General features: G+C 38.6%; 1 protein-coding gene across 6 annotated transcripts; it reads left to right on the top strand.

Annotated features, from left to right (window-relative positions):
- Positions 1-1,332: 1,332 nt before the first annotated feature.
- Positions 1,333-19,551, top strand: arfip2a (ADP-ribosylation factor interacting protein 2a). 6 transcript variants are annotated; one of them, XM_036565122.1, is made up of 11 exons: positions 1,333-1,494; positions 2,991-3,093; positions 3,501-3,533; positions 10,728-10,836; positions 10,982-11,044; positions 13,922-14,002; positions 14,243-14,358; positions 15,605-15,826; positions 16,066-16,223; positions 17,406-17,580; positions 18,916-19,551. In XM_036565122.1, the coding sequence occupies exons 1-11, from the start codon at positions 1,463-1,465 to the stop codon at positions 19,069-19,071; spliced, it is 1,248 nt and encodes a 415-aa protein (XP_036421015.1). In that variant the 5' UTR covers positions 1,333-1,462; the 3' UTR covers positions 19,072-19,551. The 6 variants fall into 6 exon arrangements, with proteins under 6 accessions (XP_036421015.1, XP_036421023.1, XP_036421032.1 ...); XM_036565130.1 differs by lacking the exon at positions 3,501-3,533; XM_036565139.1 differs by lacking the exon at positions 10,982-11,044.
- The last annotated feature ends 2,340 nt before the right edge of the window (positions 19,552-21,891 follow it).

The following is a 21,891-nucleotide window of genomic DNA, read 5'->3' as shown; positions in this document are numbered from 1 at the left end:
GTGGTCTGAGTGGATCAGTCACAGCAGTGCTGCTGGAGTTTTAAACACTGTGTCCACTCACTGTCCACTCTATTATTATTGGTCATCCTCTAGTCCTTCATTGGTGGTCAGAGGGAGCTGGATATTTTTGGTTGGTGGACTATTCTCAGTCCAGCAGTGACACTGAGGTGTTTAAAAACAAACTCCAGCAGCACTGCTGTGTTTAAAAACTATCTATCTATCTATCTATCTATCTATCTATCTATATATATATCTATATATCTATATATATATATATATATATATATATATATATATATATAGGGCAAAGGGCCATGTGAAGAGACTGTTAGTTAAAAGATGTTTTTTGTGCTATTTTGTGTCTTGGTTGCAGGTTGTTTGTGTGTGTGTGTGTTGCGTCTACTGCCTCCTGCTGCTGAAGAGGCTTTGGAGGCATGGACATGTAAGAGGCTCATGAGGCGCTCGCCCTTCAGAAAAGGGACTCATTTTTGTTGTTTATGTTGTTGTCTTTAGTTAAAAGATGACTTGTTTGTTATTTGTGTTGTTTTGTGTCTGAGGTGTGGGGTGCCTATGGCTATTGGTGATGTCACTCCTGGTTTGGCTGTGTATCGTATGCTTTTCTGCTGGTGTTTCAATAAAAGAGCACTACTAGCAGCAGAATCATGGCCTCTCCTGTGTCTTACTCTATGACAGTCGGTGTAGAGTACTTCAGAGTTTTGCACAGTACTATATGGGTATGTATGCATATGTGTGTGTGTGTGTGTGTGTGTGTGTGTGCGTGTGTATACTTAGATAGATAGATAGATAGATAGATAGATAGATAGATAGATAGAGTACTGTGCAAAAGTCTTAGGTACCTAAGTAAGGCTATGAGCATGCTTTGGCTTGTAAACGCACCACGGAGTATTAGAATAAGTATAAATTAACATGAATATAATAATACATAGTGTTTTTAAAGCACAGTACAGTCACAGTACTGTTTACTATTTTAAACATTAGAATTATATGTGTTTTTTTAAACTCGACTTTTTGGTAACTGTTAGAAAAGCTGCTCCTTTGGCTCTGCATTAGGCTGGACAGACACTAGTTAATCCTAAAGCCCTAAAGCCCTAAAGCCAGCTGGACGGTGACGATTCCTGTGTCGTCAGTTCCGTCTGCGTGTCTCATTTTTTATCCCACCCGTATTCGGACAGGCCCCCGCCCTCCTGCACTGGGATTGGCTGGTGGCATCCCGCCTCCTGCGTTTGGATTGGATAGCAGTTCATACTCACGACCAGTCCGCCTATCGGCGGGGCTTTGCGGAAAACGGGCGGGTAAAAAAATAATGCGGCTTGCTTTTGGACGAAGAGGATTGAGAGAAGAGGCTGCGGAAATGATGTGATCAGCACTCCTTAAAAAACACATCCCACCGCTTCTTCTCTGTAGTACTGTGTCAAAGCTGCATCGGGAAAAATATAATTCGATGATAAAGCCGAATTTGGACTCAGAGTACAGGTAAGCAGCAAGGACATCTTCATCATCACCACCACCATCATCATCCTAGCTGAGGTCACTGGTGGGTGGTCGCAAGGCACTTGAGGGGGATATGGAGACCAGGCTTGACCACTGTAGCTTGCACTTGCATGATAAATGGTTAGGCAGGAAGGGTTATGGATCAGAAAGCTGACCTTGATTTAGACTGTCTGATGATGATGTTCTATAGCTGAGTAGTTGAATGAATGCCTGCCATGGTGTTACTTGCTGGTCAGCCTACAGCTACATAGCATCAGATAGGCCTGCATGCACATCATGTAGACATGTAGGCATGCATTCCATGCTGTTCTGTGCTGGTTTATGCTGGGTCTAGTGCTGGTTTAGCTGGTCATCCATCGTGGTCATGCTGGTTGAGCAGCATCCCAGCATCCAAAACACAACATATGCTGATTTTACTAGTGATCAGCATGTCAACTTACATCACTGCTGACCAGCATCCCAGCATCCGAAACACGATATATGCTGGTTTTGCTGGTGACCAGGCATGCTTGGCGATGCTGGTTTTTCTAGTAGGGGTCACAGCTTTATGATGACCAGGCTGATCTTTAGCTCTTTATCCTCACTGCACAGATATATAACCTTTAGGCTAACCAGCGTGTGGCCTAAGGCCATAATAACTAGCTGTCCAGCCTGTCCAGCTGCTGGTTTTAGGTTTCAAAACATTCGTATTTTAGATTTGTTTTAACTCTAAACAGTTTTTCTCTTTTTTCATTACTGTTTTCTTACCTGTCTTTATTCCTTATAATTAAACAGGCTGTTTTTGCTACTGTGCCTGTAAGACTGGGAACATAAATGACCTCTGTTCTGATTGGCTGCCCCTCATTCAAAAAGCTAGGTTGAAACACTCCTTATAACTTCAGTGAGAAGGGGCGGAGTTAACTGCTGTAAGCTGAATAGGCATAAATATGTAGATGTGTTGGTTTTCATCATATCACAGAAACTACGAATTCAAAATGGGCTGTTAGTTTTCATATACACAGTCCTCTGCCAAAGTCAGAGACCACCATTCAGTTATTTAATATTCACTCAAAATGGCCTTTAGATTGTGAACTTTTTAGTGAAAAAAGTGAAAACATGTTTCACAGAAAATTACACTTAATTTAATATAATATCAGATTTATCAGTGTTTAGTGTGTCCACCCTTTGCCTTTATTACCCTTTTGGGAGACCTGCTTTCAGTTACTTTCGAATCTGCAGGGATGTTTTTACACACTTCCAAAGTTCAGTCTTAGAAGTTGGTTGCATTTTCTCCTTCTCACGATCCAGCTGTTCCCTAACACATTCAATGATGTTGAGGTCTGGTGGTCTGTTGTGGTCACTGACCTTTGCACAGTACTATAAAGCACATGGACGGCTGTGTTTTGAAATTTGTGTTTACATACTACTTATGGTTTTCCATCATACATGACTGTGCCCTGTTCTGGGAGTTTTCACCTACACAGACATGTTTACTGCAGGTCCACCATGGCGGACAGTATCATGAGCAAAGCTGCCACGATGGAAATTCCCATCAACAGCAATGGAGACACAAGAACGGCTGAAGACGACAGTCTTGAGCAGGTGAGTGATCGCTAACACAACTCCAAAGTGAAAAAAAGGCTTCAGCTGTCTAAACCATGGCTGAGACTCGTCACTACCCCAGACACATCACTAGAGATCAGGAAAATTTGCCCATTAAATAAATCTGATATCATTCCATCACATTTTGTGGCTGCTCTTGACTTGCTTTGTCTAATATTGATTTAATACAAACACATAGTGTAGAAAAACAGACAAAACCTCAGCTGTATAGCCTTCATTTCATGCCTGTTCCTGGTATGACGCTTTTTACTATACACTGTCCCGGTTTACTACATCTCCCACAGTCTGTCTTGTCATTTGTGTTGCATTTTAGATTGCCATTCCCTTTGATTTGTGACTGTACGCTCAAACATGCCATGTTTTGTCTTTATGTCTCGTTTGCGCAGGCTGCACAGATTGATTGGAGCTTAGAGCGGAAGGTAGGGAGTCTTTCAGTGGTGGTGATGAAGGAGAACTTGGCAGTGCGTCCTTAGATTAGAGTCCCTCTCTATTTATCCCTCCGAATTAGTTGGGTTGCTGTGTTTACGATTTAGCACACAGCCAAGGGCCTGAATTATCTAAAGAATTGTGCTTGTGTTGTGCACAAAAGACAGAGGATAAGCAAAAATCGCTGCTGATCCACTGAGCTGTATGGAGCTGTGTACGTTTAAAATAAGGGAGCTGTGTGAGCTCTACGTCTTAGCGGGTTTACACTTCGGTGGTCCTGCGGCTGCGCAAGGGCTATTGGGAAAGCGGATGATTGGATTCATTCAGGAAAGCACATTGATTTGCTCATGCAACATAATTATAACGGAAATTTTGGAGATAAAAATAAAAATGTACGAAATTTGGAGAATCCCTGAGAAATCAGGGCTCTGAAATGATGTTAAGTCACAGAAGTGTATCCCATGCCTTCTCTGCTTTATGAATATGTGCAAGAAAACTGCTTTCGTTAACACTTTACTGTAAGACAGAGACACCTACATAAGCCCTGCATGACAACTGACATAGACCTGCATAAGCATTTATAAACACTTTTTCCAATAGGCCTCATTTGTCAAAAGGGTTGTGTTATGATACTTTCCAGGGTAAAATGACATAGGACATTATGACAGCTGACTTTGTAGCTTAGTTTATGTCGCAGTGACATAGCTTGACAAGTCAGGCTGGTTGTGGAATTGAGCAACAGTGAGCGGTTTAGAATGATGCTCTGTAGTATCAGTAGTACTCACCACTTTGTGGAAACACTGACAGGGAAACCTGCTGCATAACAAATATATAGTGAAGGCAGCTGCGCAGTGTGACACTGTTATCATTATCGTGATAGATTCTCATTTGCATTAGAGCACAATATGCTTTTCTGGGCATATCGTGGATGTAATCAGTGCTTAACGAGTACCGACCATTTGCATGTTTCATTACAGAGAGAACATGAAGCTGTGTTTAACTGGATTTAGTTCAGTACAGTATGTGAAATATTGAATAAAAATTACTGAACTGTAGTTGCTTAATATAATTTTGTGTTCATATTCAGCTTTATTGTTGCCAGTAGTTATTGTTAGCCATAAGGTGCTTAGCTCTGTCATTATAGGGCTCTGGCACTTGTTTAGGGAATTGTATAGACATGTAGTTGCTGTTGTGGAAAAACAAAATTTTTGAATCTCCATTTTTATTATTTTTTACTTTTTGTCTTGTGCTAAAATTACATGATGAACAGACAAAAAAAGGGTCCAAAATTGGAAGAAAAATCTTGTTCCATTAATGTTAATGACAAGTTTTTCTTTCCCCAGTAAAGTTACCATTTTGTAGATACTAGGTTTTGTTTATACAGCGATTTAGAACCAATATAGATATAGAACCGCAAACTCATTTTACCGAAAGTCCAGAGAAAATACGTAATTGTATTCATAAATAATGCATAAAAATCTTATAAATGATAAACTCCTTTTACTTAATGGCCACAGAAAATGCTCACTTTTGTTTAACTAGCCTGACTTGGCAAGCTATGATCAGCGTTATGTTACTGTGACATACATTTCAGCTGCAGAGTTAGGTGTCCTAATGTGCTTTTGTCCTAAGTCTTTTCAGCCTAGAAAGTGTCATGACACAACCTACAGTCTGAAAAAATCTAAATGACATGGATGTTATGGCAACCTGACATCAAATTTGGCAAATACAACATGATTATGATGAATGACGCCTGTTGTTTCTAAGTGTTTATGTAGGTTTATCTCATCTAGGGCTTATATATGTAGGTGTCATGTAGCCTTGTGAGCAGCGCCCTATAGCGAAATGTTACCCAGTCTTATAAACAGTATTTCTGTGAGAGTATACTTTGACTCCATATGTGCCACTATTGTAAAGCAGTACAGTTGTTTAGCCCTTTAATACTAATGCAAAAAGTGGCTATTTGTGCCTCTTAATCTGAAGGTTGAATACAGGAAAAGACTAATAATCCAGAGTTATTTGTAGGTTATTCTTAGGCCAGTTCTGGTCATTTAAGGGGAAAATAATGTCATTTCTCAGTGCTGTCATCTTAGATATAGAAGGAATATAATCTAACAAAGCTGAAAATGTATAGATTTTTATTTTGTGTGTGTCACAAACTGCCATTTTGAGCAAAGAACACATGAGCAGGAATAAACGTCTCACTTCAGTTGCCTTTTATTTATCCTTACTACTCCGATAAAACAGATGAGAATTGCGTTCTATGTGTGTGAAATAGAGCTAGCACTGCTGTTTTCCATTTCTGACAACCCACTGGTTAGATTGCTGCATGTATTCACAGTCAGTTATGTATCTAGAACTTCCAGAAGGCAGTGAAATTTTTTTTCTCATAAATTGGTCCCATCTGTTGGAAATCAAAATGTGATTGGTTGATTCCTCTGTCATTTCAAAGATATGCTGGTAGATAATCTAATCCCTTAAGCCTTCTCTTCAGCTCCTGAAGGCCTAACCACTAACAACGATTCCTGTTTGGCCAATTTTCCATTTGTGGTCCAGAGAATTTAACCATTTTGTTTCTATCCAGAATTAAACAAGGAAGCATGACCAGTACTGTAGTACTTGCGAGTTTAAATATGAGTATGATTATATTGAATAATGATGAACTAATAATTACAGACATATATTTTTTAGTTTCAAGAGATCATTAGGCCTTCTCTGAAGATCCAGAAGGTCCTGAGGCATCTCCTCTGTCTTTGCTGTCCAAACAAAACCATGCATCTTTAAGATGGTAACTTTACAAAATAATATTTCTTAATTTACATTAATGTAAAGAGATTTTATTCCATGTGATTTTTGAGGGCTTCTATTGGTTCATTCATCTTGCAATTTTTACATAATGTAAAGGACCGGCTGTGTCCAAATGTTGTAGAAAAAAAATGGAGACATAGTGATAGAACCTATTCCTTTCCTTTCACAGTGTAGTAATCCTGTCATACATTATTGCCTCTCTTGCATTGTCCTTGAAGGTTTTCAGTGTTCCAGGTCAGTGGATTGTCTAACAGTGGTTCTCAAAGCAATCCACAGGGCCAAACACTCCTCATTTTTGCTTCGTCTCGAATTGCTACACATAGAACAGAGGGAAAACCATCTGCTGGGCCCTGAGGACTGATTTGAGAACCACTGCTCTAGAAGAAATAATACAAAATGACTGGACATCTGAGGGGCTTCATCAGTTCAAAATGTCAGTGGGGGCTTTGTGTGGGTCAGACCTGGTCCAGACTCTTCTATCATCATACTTCAAGCCATCATTGCTGAAATGTTACCATAACCACCATGTTTACGCTAATAATAAGATCTTATGAAATATAGACGTTATGGTCATGCTTGGTGTCGTGTCTCTCAGTGTGCCTTTTGCATGATTTTAGAACTTCAGTCTTCATGGTGGGCAGTGAGATGTTCGCCAAATCACAGACATATTAAAAACCCCTTAGCATTCTTGGACGTCCACAAGCTAAAGGCTATTATTAGACAGAAAATAGTGCAAAATAGTTGAGTTATTATTAAGTTATAAGTATTAAAAGACAGAAACCACTGTCATGACTCTGTTCTGATGAAAGGAAATTCAGCTGATATATTTTAAATTCAGATGTAAACAAAGTCATGATCTGTTCTAGAGAAACTTCAGAAGTCAGAACTGTTTACAGTGGTGATGGGAGACAGATGGCTGAAGAATTTAATGACCCTAAAAGCGTCACACGAATATGTTTCCTGATAGAGACACTGTTTTAAGATAGTTTACGTTTATGAAAAAGTTTTGGCCTATAATGTATTTTTTTAATATGTTAATGACTCAGCGGTACATGTGGGGTGTTGTAAGGCAATATAGGACACAGTTAAGCTATAAAACATATAAAAATCAGAAGGCACATTAGAAGGTTCACTAATCATTTTAGATAAATAAAATTGATTTATTTATTATATAAAATGGCTACATTTATGTTGTACACTTTGTGACTCCTGGTTCCTATCAATTTAATTGTCACCAGGCAGCTTCATAGAAATCCAGGTCCAAGCCCCAGTTGAGTAAGCCAAGGGTGACCGTGGCAAGAAAAGCTTCCTAGACTCAAAAGGGGAAGCCATTCTCGTCTGGTCAACACTGCATAGCAAAACAATAACAAAGGGAAAAACAATAAGTGATGTGATTATGAATAGGAGCATGCTAGCGAATGTTTTGAATTTCTTTTGTCGGTTTCAACTTATTGTTCCAAATGTCAGAAAAAAGAAATGTCATGATATATTGTATATCAAGAAAAGTTCCTTAGGTATCATGATATTACATTTTTGCCATATCACCCACCCCTAAGCTCCGTATAGTGGGACACACATGTAAAATATCTATGAATCAGCATTTTCAGGTAAAGTTCACCACTATTATAAACAAATCTGAGTCAGTGAGATTCTCTACAATGAACCATCCCACATCAGAACACTCTGAATTCTTCTGTTTTTTACATCTCTGTGTTTGAATTCTGCAGGAATTTTGAAAAATGGATGGAATTCCCCTTTAAATACTGAAGTGCACTGAGCCTGATACCAAACACCTTGCATGTCAAGTCTTATAAACGCAGCTAATACCATAACTAAGCTGTTCCAAATATTGTTTCTTTCAAAATGAACACATTAGCCAAACCACCCACCCTTTATGTACGATTGCCAGCAGCAATGAAGGAGTGTTCCCTTCTAACATTCTTGTCAGCTTATTATCAAGACCTTCCTAAGTAATATCAAGAGCTTCATGAGATGAAATAAGATGAGCTGAGAAAACATGATAAGATGCAGTTATCTGTATATCACAACTACTGGATATTGTGCGCTCTTTGTAGATTGTAATGCCTAAATGCAGCTAATTTGAACCCTTAAATGCACACATGAGCTCATTTTCCCACCTCCACTTTATTAAGCCACAAAGAAAATAGTCAGGTGGAAGTTTGAAGATCGGTTTATGTTGGATATAAGCACTAATGACTTACAACGTGTATAAATGAATGGTGAGTTTAAACAATAAATTCACTTTTGTAGCAGTACTTCATATACTCCAGATGTATTCAATCACCAGGCACCTTTGGTGTCCAAATATTGCTTCTTTAGTTTAGCGCTGGAGCTGCCTGGTTAACATTCCTAACAAACACTAGAAATCAATAGTCACCCATTTTTTTTCAGTAAATACATCCCCAGAACTCAGAATCTGCTCAAACACATCCAGCTCTACACTAAGGTGTACAGGCTTGTCGGTGTGGTTCAGAACACAGTATGACTTACTGTGAGTTATAAATATGAACATAACTCTGTGTAGCTGAACATAGCATTTAGACAACGGCTGTTATTGCATAGTGGTTGGTGTAGTGTAGTGGGTAACACCTCTGCCTTCTACACTGTAGACAGGGGTTCAATCTTAGGCTGGGTAAGCACCCTACACTATACCACTAAGAGTCCTTGGGCAAGACTCCCAACACTACCTTCGCCTACCTGTGTAAAATGATCAAATTGTAAGTCTCTCTGGATAAGGGTGTCTGCCAAATGCCTTAAATGTAAATGTAAATATTTAGATATAATATGATTTATGACAACTAAAAATGTGTAGGGCTTTTGTGTTATTAATTACGTTGTGACTCAATCATTATAGCGATATGACTTAGGGATGTGAGCACTCTCACTCAGAAACTATCGCAGTGTATCCAACAATAAAGGCAGCATGAAGCTTTTATACAGCGTTAGAAAACACGGTAGCACAAAGAAAGCTCCGGTTCCACCTGCTGATCAATTATACCCTGACCAATGTGGGCCGGTGTTTACCCTGACCATCATGGACATGTGTACTCGCCAGTTACTCTGTGGGCAGATTTTAATTAAAGATGAGTTCAAGGGGACAAAGCCAAAGCCAAGTTTTGGTAGGGTTAATAGAGTTCATCATGAAAGTATGGGAGGAGCATGTTACAGTGATTACTTCACACCCTGCACAGTGAAATCGGTATATAAGCTACTCCTTACCTCTCATAGTCTAGTGAATTTTCCATAAATACATCTTTAAATCGTCTATCAAATCTCTCAAACTGCATGCTGGTCTACTTTAAGGTAGTGCAGACTTGTAGGTGTGGTGAATGACACAGTATGATTTACTGTGAACTATAAAAATGAAGGGCGGCACGGTGGTGCAGTGGGTAGCGCTGTTGCCTCACAGCAAGAATGGCCTGGGTTCGACTCCCAGCCGGGTGGCCAGGGTCGTTTCTGTGTGGAGTTTGCCTGTTCTCCCCGTGTCTGCGTGGGTTTCCTCCGGGTACTCCGGTTTCCTCCCACAGTCCAAAAACATGCAGTCAGGCTGATTGGACATGCTAAATTACCCCTAGGTGTGTGAGTGTGTGTGAATGTGTCTGTCTGTCTGCCCTGCGATGGACTGGCGACCTGTTCAGGGTGTATCCTGCCTTCCGCCCAATGACAGCTGGGATAGGCTCCAGCACCCCACCGCGACCCAGAAGGATAAGCGGTTTAGATGATGTATGTATATATGTATGTATAAAAATGAACAAAATTAATGAATTTTATTAATTATATGGCTGAATGCAGCGGGCAGACTTTAGGTGCTGTGCCGAATTCACACAAGCATGTGGACGTTAGTTTATTCGTGATGTCTGATGTTTTTGTTTATAAACACATATATTCAGTTCAAAAATCAAAAATGAACAGTTTTATAAGCAGAAACAGCATAAATTGTGAACAGAACCCATACACCTGCATGAGGTGCGGTCATTCAAAAGGAAGTCAGAATTTGGTACAACACCTGTTGTCTGAAGTGGCTGCCCACTGTGTTTAGCTACACAGCGAAATTGTGTCATATTTATAGTTTACAGTGAGTCGTACTGTGTCTGAGTGGATTGAGAGAAGATTTATTTACGGAAAGGATTTGGGTGACTATTGACTTCCAGTGTTTGTCAGCAATGTTAGCCTGTGCTAAACTAAAAAAGCAAAATATGGACACCAAGCATGTCTTGGCTGATCAGTTACATCTGGCTTGAGTGGGAAATTGTGTACATTTTTCACTGAGCCTCTTCTTAAAGCACTTAATGAATTGATGAACTGTGTGTGTTATTGAACAGCTGTTTAATATTGATTTTACCTTTTATCTTCTTCAGGATCTGCAGCAGGTGATGGTTTCTGGGCCCAACCTGAACGAGACGAGCATCGTTTCTGGGGGTTATGGAGGAGCCGCTGAGGGCATCATCCCCACCAGCTCCATTAAAGGTGCGTCATTCTTATCAATTTACACGATTTTGGCTCATCAGATCACCTTTGTACTCATTTTGTGGTTTGTTTTAAGCCTTTCTGCAGACGGAATTGCACTCAAAACCTTGCGAGTCTTTTATTTTTTTGCCGACATATCTTTTAGGGCCAGCTATTCTTTTCAACGAGGAGTATTTTGAGAGACGATGTGGTAACGCCCCCAAACCAGGTGTCTTTATGCAGTCATGTGAACTTATTTTATTATATCTTTCATTTTAAAGTTCTCTCTCTCCTTTTCTACCAGTGAACTGCACGTGATCTTTTTAAATTAGTTATTAAGCTCTTGTTGAGTGTTAACAGAAAGCGTTTGCCCCTTTTCTACAGGCTGGAAAGAGGACATTCTGGCTGCATGCTAGCTTAAGTTGGGAACGCTAACTAACAAGAATGTATTTTCCTGGTGTATGTATGTTCCTTAGAGCAGTGGTATGTATGGTCTGTTTGAAGAATGTTACACAGAATAACACGGATTAATGCTTGATGTGACCCCCTGGCATTTAGGGGATGGTTTAACATGTTCACGGTATGATAACCTAGTCAAAAATATCACGGTTTCACTGTATCACAGTATTAAGCGATCTCTCATCTTAATCTCTCTTATCATATTAAAATGAAATAAACATTATATTAACACTTCATTATAAGGAACACATAATGGGGTTAATTAAAGTCTTGTTATCTGTGCAGTAAAGCCCAAATAACCCACTTGTAAATGGGTTATTCATTATATGTTAAGCCTTATTCATTATGACCTGAATTGGTGCATAATTCGAGGCCTAGTATGTGAAAATCATTAATAATCGCATTATTACTTGTCATAATGCACAAAAAGCACTTGGTTAAGACCGTATTATGCAAATGACTAAGCTTGAATTAATCACTTAGGTTCACATCTGATTAGTGTAGAATCGGCAACATTTTATTCCTATAGGTTCTATAGGTCCTATAATGAGAATCATTTTGGTAGGCAAAACCAAAGCTGGGAATATTTTAAGTTAGTTTCAACTCGTTTTAACCACTGAATGCAAATACATGAAACTCTTGTACGAAGCAGGTCATTTCTTGTGATGTAAATATCATGAATGCACTATATAGGCAGAAGTATGTGGTCACAACCCCTAATGATTGAATTAAGGTGTTTTAGCCACACCTATTGCAAACAGGTGTATACAATCATGTGCATAGCCATGCAGTCTCCATAGACAAACACTGACAGTAGAATAGGTCGTATTGAAGAGGCTAGTGAGTTTAAATGAGTCACTGTCATAGGATCCACCTAAACAAATAACAAGACCTATAAACCCCAATATGTGTCCCTCAAAATGATATCCAGTTGTCATTATTAGCTAAAATGCGTACTGAGCCAAAAAATAAAATGAACTCAAAATGCCTTTTAATCAGCATTTTAAAAGTAAATGATGGGGTGGCTGTTCAGTCATGCACTGTGACTAACAGTGAAGCTGTGACACTGTAGTAACCCTAATGGCATTGTGGAGTGAATGGGCTTCCTTTAGTGCATTGGACCTGCAACGTTGACTGTTGTTGTTCAGTCACTTTTATTTATCATACAGTCTATTGATGTCGTTTTCTCCCCTTTCTTTACTGATTGTTGTCATTAACCTCTGACCGCTCACCTTAAACCCTCCTTCACTCGACTGTTTAAACAAGTGAAGCTTAAATGTGTCGACGCTGTTGCTGTTAATCACTTTGCATATTTTGTGTGTTTGTTTTCTAAAACCATTACCATTGTTCACATTGCATCACTCTTATCTGCTGACCGCTTGTTGCATGTGCAGCATCTCTTTCTCCAATTTTAACCCTTAGAAGTCTAGCTACTATTGTTTTTGCTATACAGTTTAAATGTAATAACTGTAGTTTTGTAAAGAATTACGTCTACATTCTGCTTTGACTGTTTTGTATCGATGTCAAAAAATAAAATAATGGCAAAAATGTACTTTTCTTATGGAAAAAATTATCAGCATCAGACAGAGATTTGGCTGATATTTTAAACCGATATATGATAATGTATCTATTGTACTTGGGCAGTGCAGAATGATTAGGTGATGCTGGGTTACTGTGCAAAAAATCTGCGTTTTATTTATTTTACTGCATTTGTAACCTTAAAAATGTTATATTTCTCTGTGATGTCAGTTCGGGTAGATTTAATCCCAAGTTCTATATTGTATAAAACAATAAACCAAAATAAACGTTAAATTTACAAAAATAAACAACATTGTATATGTTATAAATCAGCAGATATGTCCATGAAAAATATCGGATATCGGCGTTGACTCACAATTCTTATATCTGTGCATCCCTACATTTTTTTCTTTCAGCAAAACAGGACAGTCTGCATAACCATTTAATTCCATCAAATTCAGACCCTGATAAAATATTTTCTCTTTAACCCACAAACACAAGAGTTGTATGCATTGAAAGTTAAGATTCTGCACTTTTTGTTTTAGTGAGCTGTGAGTTTGAAATTATTAAATGTCCCATATCATGGAAAACTAAATATTTCTTTTCTTTTTTTTAAATAAAGTTTGATGTAGTACGTACACATTGTTAAAGTTTCAAAACATGCCGTTCACTCTCCAGTCCCTTGAGTTCATGTATGAAAGCTAAACGTTTTGAATTCATGGTTTTTCTGATTTTATGAAAACCATTTCATTTACATATTTTCAGTGGTTTAGCCCCGCCTATTCACACCGTTTCAGGTTGCATTGCTTTTTGAATGAGGCACTATACAGGGCAGCCAATCAGAGCAGAGCTCATTTACATACGTCAGTCCTAAGGCACAGTAACAAAAGCAGCCTGTTTAGGGATAAACTGAGGTTGGAAGACGGTCCTCAGGGGAAAAATATAAAATGCAAGAAAAATTAAGGCACTTTTAATCTAAAATTAGTCTGCTTTTATTAATGGACCGTGACAATTGAGACTTCTAATGGTTAAAAAAAACTCTAAAAGGTTTTAAATGTGCTCATAACACTTCTTCTCATCCCCACCCCCATCCCACCCATACATCCTCACTCTTGTCCACTCATTTCAGACCTTCGTTCCAAGTCTAGGGGAATTCCCCACAGCCAGTCAGTCACCAGCCGGATAGCCCGCCAACCAGATCACCACCCAGGTATCACAGGGGCTGGTCAACACTGTGTTCCACCTCCAGTCACTTCATTTTGCTTCAGTTCAGTCATCAGCATTACACTTCGCGTTGTCTCATTCATTTATTCTCATTCACTCTTAAGTCAAACTTTGTAATCAGATCAAGTGTTATTTTTTTTATTTATTTTTTTTTGGTCTCTAAAATGGTAGTTTTAAGTCGTACCCCTGATTCTGACTTTTTATAGTCTTCCATTCTTCCCCCAAGGTCCCAGCATGCACCACAGCAACAGTCATCCAACCATGATGTCAGAGGAGGCCACACGAGGCATAGCTGTGGAGAAGTTTGACAGTGTGAAGAAATGGAGCATCAACACTTATAAGGTATGGATCCTTCACGATCCAGTGTTATTCTCCAGTGAGATTATAATAGTCATTAATCACAGTTTTTGCTTATCAAACGTGTAAACATGCATTGATTTTGGAATGTTAAGATTGATTATAATAATAATTATAATAATATCCAAAAAACTATTCACACATTTTGTGGCTTCTCGAGTTGTTTTTATTGTTTATATTGAGTTTTCAAACATTTTTTTCAGAGGACCTATATTTTGTCGATGTGTCTCATTTACAAATATCTTCCTACTTTTTTTATTTGTTCTTGAGAAAGATTCTAAGAAAAAGTCTACATCAGATTCATGACGTGTTCTTAAACCGCAGAACTGTTCACACCTTTGTGTTTTTGAGTGTGTGTAGATTCTGTTCTTACCTAAGAACAAATAAGAAATAAGAAACATTGGTGAATGTCAGCATCATTGAAAAAAACCGTGCAAGTGGGTTTGAAGAAGAATTTTCTTCTTTAGAACAGTTGAATGAGGTCCATTGGTTTTCAACATGACCAAAGCAACACAACAAGGCAAAGAATGCATCCAACACTGACAGTTACTAAAAGCACAGATGGAAACAGTTACTTAATGAGAAGGGTGGACCTGGTCATTATGGTTCAGTCTCATTTTTTCTTGAAAAGAACCTTTCAGTGCTACCCACTGTTGCTGACGTCTTCATTTCTCAGCAGCACTATTTACTATATCCAACAAATTAAAGGTTTTAACAGCAGCAGCTAGGCTAACTAATAAACACAGTTTGGGTTGCAACATTTCATAAAGTGGAATATAGACCGGAGTTTTCTGGGGTCACAGACCAAACCAACAAATAACAAAAAACTAATTATGAAGCAAAATAATTGAATCAAGATGAAATCTGAGATTTCATGATGCACTGAATCATTTCCTAAAGAATCAAAACCGAATCAAATCATGAGGGCAGAGATTTACAGCCCTGCTGTTCAGAGTTGGGACCGAACACTGTATCAGTGCCAACTTCACTACTTCTGATTTCTCATTCTTTCCTATGTGTAGTGGAAGACTTAGCAAAACCTAGATTAGCAGGACAGCATCACTTTATTCTTCACTAAAAAATCAAAAAATGAAAAATAATTGTGTGAACTGTATATAATTGTGTCTTTCCATTCAGTCAAATAGAGTCAAAACATATAAATGCAATGCAATTTTCATGCACTCTGTCTCTCTCTCTCTCTCTCTTCTCTCTCTCCTTCCTTTGTCTCCAGTGCACAAAGCAGATGTTCTCGGAGCGTTTCGGCCGCGGCACGCGGACAGTGGACCTGGAGCTGGAGGCGCAGATCGACGTCCTCCGCGAAACCAAGCTGAAGTACGAGCACATCCTGAGACTGGCCCAGGCGCTCAGCGGCCACTTCTACAACATGGTGCAGACGCAGCAGGCCCTGGGAGACACCTTCGCTGACCTGAGCCAGAAATCTCCGGAGCTACAGGTGACAGCACTGTGCCCCTGTTTTGTTATGAGGGAACATGATTTTGTCTAGTTTGCTGTAGTAAATGGGCTAATACGAAATACTGAGTAACCAGGTGATACCAGGAGATTTCATGATGAAAATCCTATAAAATGTTCTGTTCTGTGCTTAAATTATTAGTAAATGTAGATAAATGTTATTATGTGTCTTTAATAAGGGTGTTATTAAGTCTTTACTGAAATATGTGCACCGTTCTTCAGGATGAGTTTGGCTACAACGCAGAAACACAAAGACTTCTGTGCAAGAATGGGGAGACGCTTCTCGGTGCCGTCAACTTTTTTGTGTCCAGCATCAACACCCTGGTCAACAAAACCATGGAGGACACACTAATGACCATTAAGTTGTACGAGAACGCAAGGTACACCAGCTTAAATGTAAATATTCTGAACAAGTGCATAGTAGTGTTCTTATCAGTCAGTCCCATCTGTTGAACAGGCTGAATCCACACATTAGTGCTATTTTTCTCAAATGTTTTCAGTGTTTTAGTATTTGAGAAAATAGGAATGTTTCTTGTACTCAGATTGAGCTTTGTCTAATTGTAATAATAATAATAATATGCCTTTTCAGTAATAATAGCGCCATTTTTAAAACCAAGAATGCTTTACAATAGTAACAAAATATACAATCAACCATAAACAAAACAGCCCACGTAGCTGCACTGTAGCATAGCCCCAGTGACCGACTCTGGAAACCTCTTTGCTGCAGTGTAGCATCGCTAAAGTGGCGAGCCAAGGAGCCACTAAGCCACGAGAGATAGTTATTCTTGGCTGCTATTTTGGCCAAAACAGTGGCAAACTTGTTAGCGAGTGCAGAACGACTGAAACATAATACAAACAATACAGAACACCCAAGCAAAACTGATGTAAAGCAGCAGCCATATTGCGCCAACATATTAGGTATAACCCCTCAAATGCACAGCCATTTACCTCAGGATCCTTTACAACCTGGCACGTACATTTAAACAACCCAGACTGGGTTTCCCAAAAGCATCTTCAGACAAAGATTCCTAACTGGCAGAGCGAGTATCACACTAAACACTCTCTCTACCAGATGATCTTAACACTAAGATGCTTTTGAGCCCTGATCTTTTGCGATGACAGTGTAAAACTGTCAAAACAATTTATTCACATTAACAAAATAATAGGGTTAAATATATTGTTGCTGTTGTGACAAAACCTTGTGTCTCCATTTTTGTAGTTTTTCATTTTGTGACTTAGTTTGAAAAAGGCAGTTGTCTTAGTTTATGTTGTGTCAAAATTTCATGATGAACAGACCAACAGAAATGGTCCAAAATTACTTGGAAAAAATATTTCTTTATTTACTTCCATTAAAGGTTAATAACGTTTTTCTTTGTCCTGTAACGTTGCCTGTTGCAAGGTTTTGTTCTTATAGCAGAACAAAAATGAAACAGGTAGAAGAGGTGAAAAGAGGGTCTCCAGTGATCTGAGTTATACATTTAAGAGTTAAAAAGCAGCTATTTACTTGCTGAAAATGCTTTAGGTCCACACTGAGTGAGAAAGGCACTGTGTTGTATCTGCAGGTTGGAGTATGATGCCTACAGGACAGATCTGGAGGAGCTGAGCGCTGGTCCCCGGGATGCTGCCACCATGGTGCGCATCGAGGTGGCCCAGCAGGAGTACCAGATCCACAAAGACAAATACGAGCGCTTACGCAGCGACGTCACCATCAAGCTGAAGTTCCTGGAGGAGAATAAGGTAGACTTTAACTTGAAAGTTAACCCAGAGGGAAGAAATATTCTAAATGAGGTCTCCTCTTCATCTCAGTTACTTCTAGACGTGGTTAAGTCCAGTTTGAAATCAGAGTGAGACTTAAGCCATTTTCTCCTGTTTCTGAAATTTGGCTCATGAGAAATAAAACTCAGTTCTCACTTTGATCAAAATATTGTCACAGATGTGGCTGAACTCTTCAGTGTCTGACTCCTCTCACCCCAGTCTCAGCTGAGTAATATTTCCATAAGAAAACTGTGAAATATCATCGTCATCTGTCATTGCAAAAGGAGAAATGTTTCTCTCATTCGTCTCCAGAACGTCTTATAGTGAAAAGCTGATGTTAATCTCCTCTTTTCTCCTAAGGGGGGTTTAGGAGAAACAATTCAGAAATCAGTGATTCTTCATTAATGTTATATTGAGATCTGCTTTATTTCTCTGAGACAATCGTATGACAGAATTTTTTTCCTCTGGAAAGTTGTCTTGGTCCAAAATTATTATTAAACATATTTAAACATGTAATGTCTTTATCTATTCACCAAGTTATGATTTTTAGCTCTCAATATCATTTGTATGATTAGAGGAAGCGTGTATTATTCACCATTGCCTCTTTTAATCCTTGTAAGTCTAGAATTATCGTTGCCCTTCGCTATACATTTTATTTCCATCGCACATTAAATATATTTAATTTAAATATATATTACAATACACATAAATCCGAATTTGATTCAATATGATACGTTAGGGTCTCGATTTGATCCGTAAGGAGTGGCTGAAAATGTGTTAATGTCTTAATTATCAGTTTATTACAGCATTCAACGTTATTAAAGCTCAATATTTGAACCAAAAACTGTGTCATATAGTGCTCTGATCTAGAACTCTAGCCACACGCTAATATGTTAAGCCAAAGTTAACCCAGCTAACAGGGAACGTTCCCACAACTTTGACTAACGTTAAGACGCTACTTACATGCTAATCACGATACAACCATGTGATTCAATACAGTAGACTTCGATAGTGTTCCATATGTAATATTGTTACATTACTAATAGTTACATAATTACTTTATGAGCAGTTAATATTCTGTATAAACAAGTGTAGGTTTGACTTTTTCCATTTGTTTCAATGTCAGAAAGTGATAAAAACGTCAGTTAAAAGATGTTTTTATGATTTCATCAAAGTCAGATCGTAATAAAATGCCTCCTCGTCTACTTCCAAACACAAATGTGACGTGGATTCAAAAGACGACATGCCTTTATTATTGTTATTAATTACCGCAACATCGAAGGGTTAACGTCTGTTCTGTTGCTTTGTGATCGGCAGGTGAAGGTGATGCACAAGCAGCTCCTCCTCTTCCACAATGCAATCTCGGCCTACTTCGCCGGGAACCAGCAGCAGCTGGAACAGACTCTCAGGCAGTTCAGCGTGAAGCTGAAGCCCCCCGGCTCAGACAAGCCATCGTGGCTGGAGGAACAGTGATTAAGCCGACAGCCTCTAGAGACACAGGCCAACCGGAGGATGGACTGATGTATGGATATGCTGACAGATGGACATATGAATGGATGAGGTTTCAGTGTTAACCACACTATGAAAAGAGATCTGGTTTCATTTGAAACCAGACTGTATTTTGGTCAACGAGAGGAGAAACCTCTTCTCATCTGTCTCTCGAGATCCTGGAAGTTATTTTGGATATTTTTTTTTGTCACACAAAGTGTAACATAATCACATATTTGTTCTGTATGTGAAAGGCACCTTCTAGGGAAGTTATTTTAATCACTTTTATTTCAGAATGGAAGAGAGTATAGTGGTTGTGCGTGTGTTTGTGGACATGATACGCTGGAATGAGGGCATGTGATGGAAAACTGTTTACACTACATGTCATAATAAGGTAATTAATGTATATTATTGTGTAAATTACAGTGTAAAGTCTCACATATCAAATTAAACAGTTTGAAGAGATTGCAGCATCTCTAAGTTTGTCATTAAATATCTAAAGACCTTGACTTTATCAGTCATTACAACGATTTAAAACCCTGCACTATGATTCTACATTATCTCTACTGTCTCTCACAATTCACCCGTCACTCGTGAAGGATAGTGTTAACAATGGAGATACAGCTGATCTGATATCGGATCCTCTGTGAGATCATCTCTGCAAGACACAGTAAATCACAACTCCGTTTTTCATGATTGTCCTGTTGACCTTCTGACATGCCATACTAAGGGTTAACCCCTAAAATCCCAGGCATATTACATGCTAAAGCTTATTATTCAAAACTATGCAAATGCAAACGGCCTGAGTAATCATTAAGTGTAATTGGCCATTCAAGAGGTTAGAAAAGCATTTTGGTTATAGTAACTGATTTTAATAGAAATCAAACAAGGAAAGTAAGGCTTTGTGTTGAGTTTCTCCTTTTTAACTCATTCTGGTTATGAGATATGCCCTTCCAAATGCTTTTATACCCCAAAGCATTGACCTAATCCTGGTGGGCTGGTAGCATTTTGAGCTGGTTACTGCGAGCTAATGTATCTCTCTCTGTGTAACTCTGAGAAAGCTCAGACAAACTAGTTATAAACGTTACATTAAGTGTATATCTGTATTGATTTATGGGTTAAATCATCGGCCCCCACCTCAAGTAGTCCAGCCCTGGTTTGCTGATTGTAACTAAGTGTCGTTTAGTGGATAGAGATTAGCTGAAATTAGCTTCTTATCCTCCATTTCGCATTCTCACTAATTTTAAGTAACCTAGCTAGCATTAATTTGTAGCATACTGACTCTCATGATTTTGCCATATTTAAGAACAGGCAATTTCTACAGTTTAATTTTTTTTTGTCATGAGCCTCTGTGGTTATCTGAGTTTAGTTTTAGTGAAATAAAGATGAAAACGTGCAGATTTTAGAAAGAATGCTCTGTGTGAAGGAGTTTTAGGTGGGCTGGTCTGCAAGGGTTTGCCTAAAAGCCTAAAAAAAAACATGACTATCACATTTAGGATGAAAAAAAATATACATATTTTATTAAGCTTTATAATAGCTAGCCATTTTGGTTATCTACTGAGTCCCTAAAGTCCCTGCTGAAAAAAGACCATTAGAAACCATTGGGATCAAAACCTAATGGTTGTGCTTTTTAATCAAAATTGGCTTATGGTTTCCTATGGAGACCACTAGTTTCCTGTAGAACACCTTTAGATGCCATTAGGAAACCATCAAATGCTTTTAGAATCAGCCACTGGTAACTTAGTAAACCATTTGGATCCTTTACATTGTGATATCAACCCATTAAAAAAAGCCAAAACACATTTCAAAACCACCAGGAACCAACAGAAACACTTAATGGTTTCTTTGTGTCTTTCAGCAGGGGTGCCAAAGTGTTGCGCAAAAAAAAACACTTGCCCAGTCGGAATTGTTTACAGTGCTAGTGGTAGGAACCAGACATCTGAAGAGTTTCACACCTCTTAAAGCTCCCTCTTGTAAAGTTATTATACGAAATGGCTCGATATATGCGGCCTGAAATCTGACACATTGTTTTATCATAGTTTTGTGATAAAGTTTCGGCTTAAAATTTATTTATTTTATATTTATTTATATTTTAATCAATTTATTTTAATCCATTCATGATGGAGAGGTATATATAGGGCATTGTGAGGCAAAATATTCCCCAAAGAGATGAGATTTCTGACTATTTTAGCATCATCAGCATTACGTATAAAAACCCAGAAGGCACACTGGTGGTTTTGGATAGTAAATAAAATGGCTACATTTGTGCGGTAGACATCACGACCACTGTAAAGAAATCAGAGACTGTACGTTTCTCTACAATGAAACATTTCACATCAAAACACTCTGAATCACTGTTTACATCTCAAGTACTGAATTATTTAGAAATTTGGAATAAATAGTGGAATTCCCCTTTAATCACGGCCCCTTAGGGGCTCTGTTATCTGTGTAGCGTGTAAAGAAGAAATAAGAGTAAGAAATGAATAAGATGGAAATACGTAGATTCTGTTATTTTGCAGAAAGGCAGAGTTAAGTATGTGAGAGAGAGAGATTTAGGTGGGCTGGTCTTTGTGTTTTTGCCTAAAAACCAGAAAACGCAAAAGGCAGCAACGGTTTGTTTTCAACAGCTCTGAAGAGCCGTTGCTAATGGCTAACAGCGCTAACAGCTAACAGCTAACAATGTGGATCCACTTAACTGCGCTGCGGTCGAGGTTTTCAGATGAATATCTTTGGGCTGTGTGTGTGTGTGTGTGTGTGTGTGACGGTGAGGGAGGGTGGAACTGGGCGTGATTAGTTTATTGCAAC

This window comes from Colossoma macropomum, unplaced genomic scaffold, assembly GCF_904425465.1.
Source record: "Colossoma macropomum unplaced genomic scaffold, Colossoma_macropomum, whole genome shotgun sequence".
Classification (NCBI taxonomy): domain Eukaryota; kingdom Metazoa; phylum Chordata; class Actinopteri; order Characiformes; family Serrasalmidae; genus Colossoma; species Colossoma macropomum.
The sequence above is the reverse complement of the archived record's forward strand: the minus strand, read 5'-3'. Positions and strand labels throughout refer to the sequence as shown.

Excerpts from the sequence above, each read along its gene's own strand:
- arfip2a (XM_036565122.1), top strand. The coding sequence starts at position 1,463 with ATGATAAAGCCGAATTTGGACTCAGAGTACAG. Across the intron at positions 14,359-15,604 it reads GGAGCATCAACACTTATAAG|TGCACAAAGCAGATGTTCTC; the intron begins GTATGGATCCTT and ends CTTTGTCTCCAG. Across the intron at positions 16,224-17,405 it reads AAGTTGTACGAGAACGCAAG|GTTGGAGTATGATGCCTACA; the intron begins GTACACCAGCTT and ends TTGTATCTGCAG.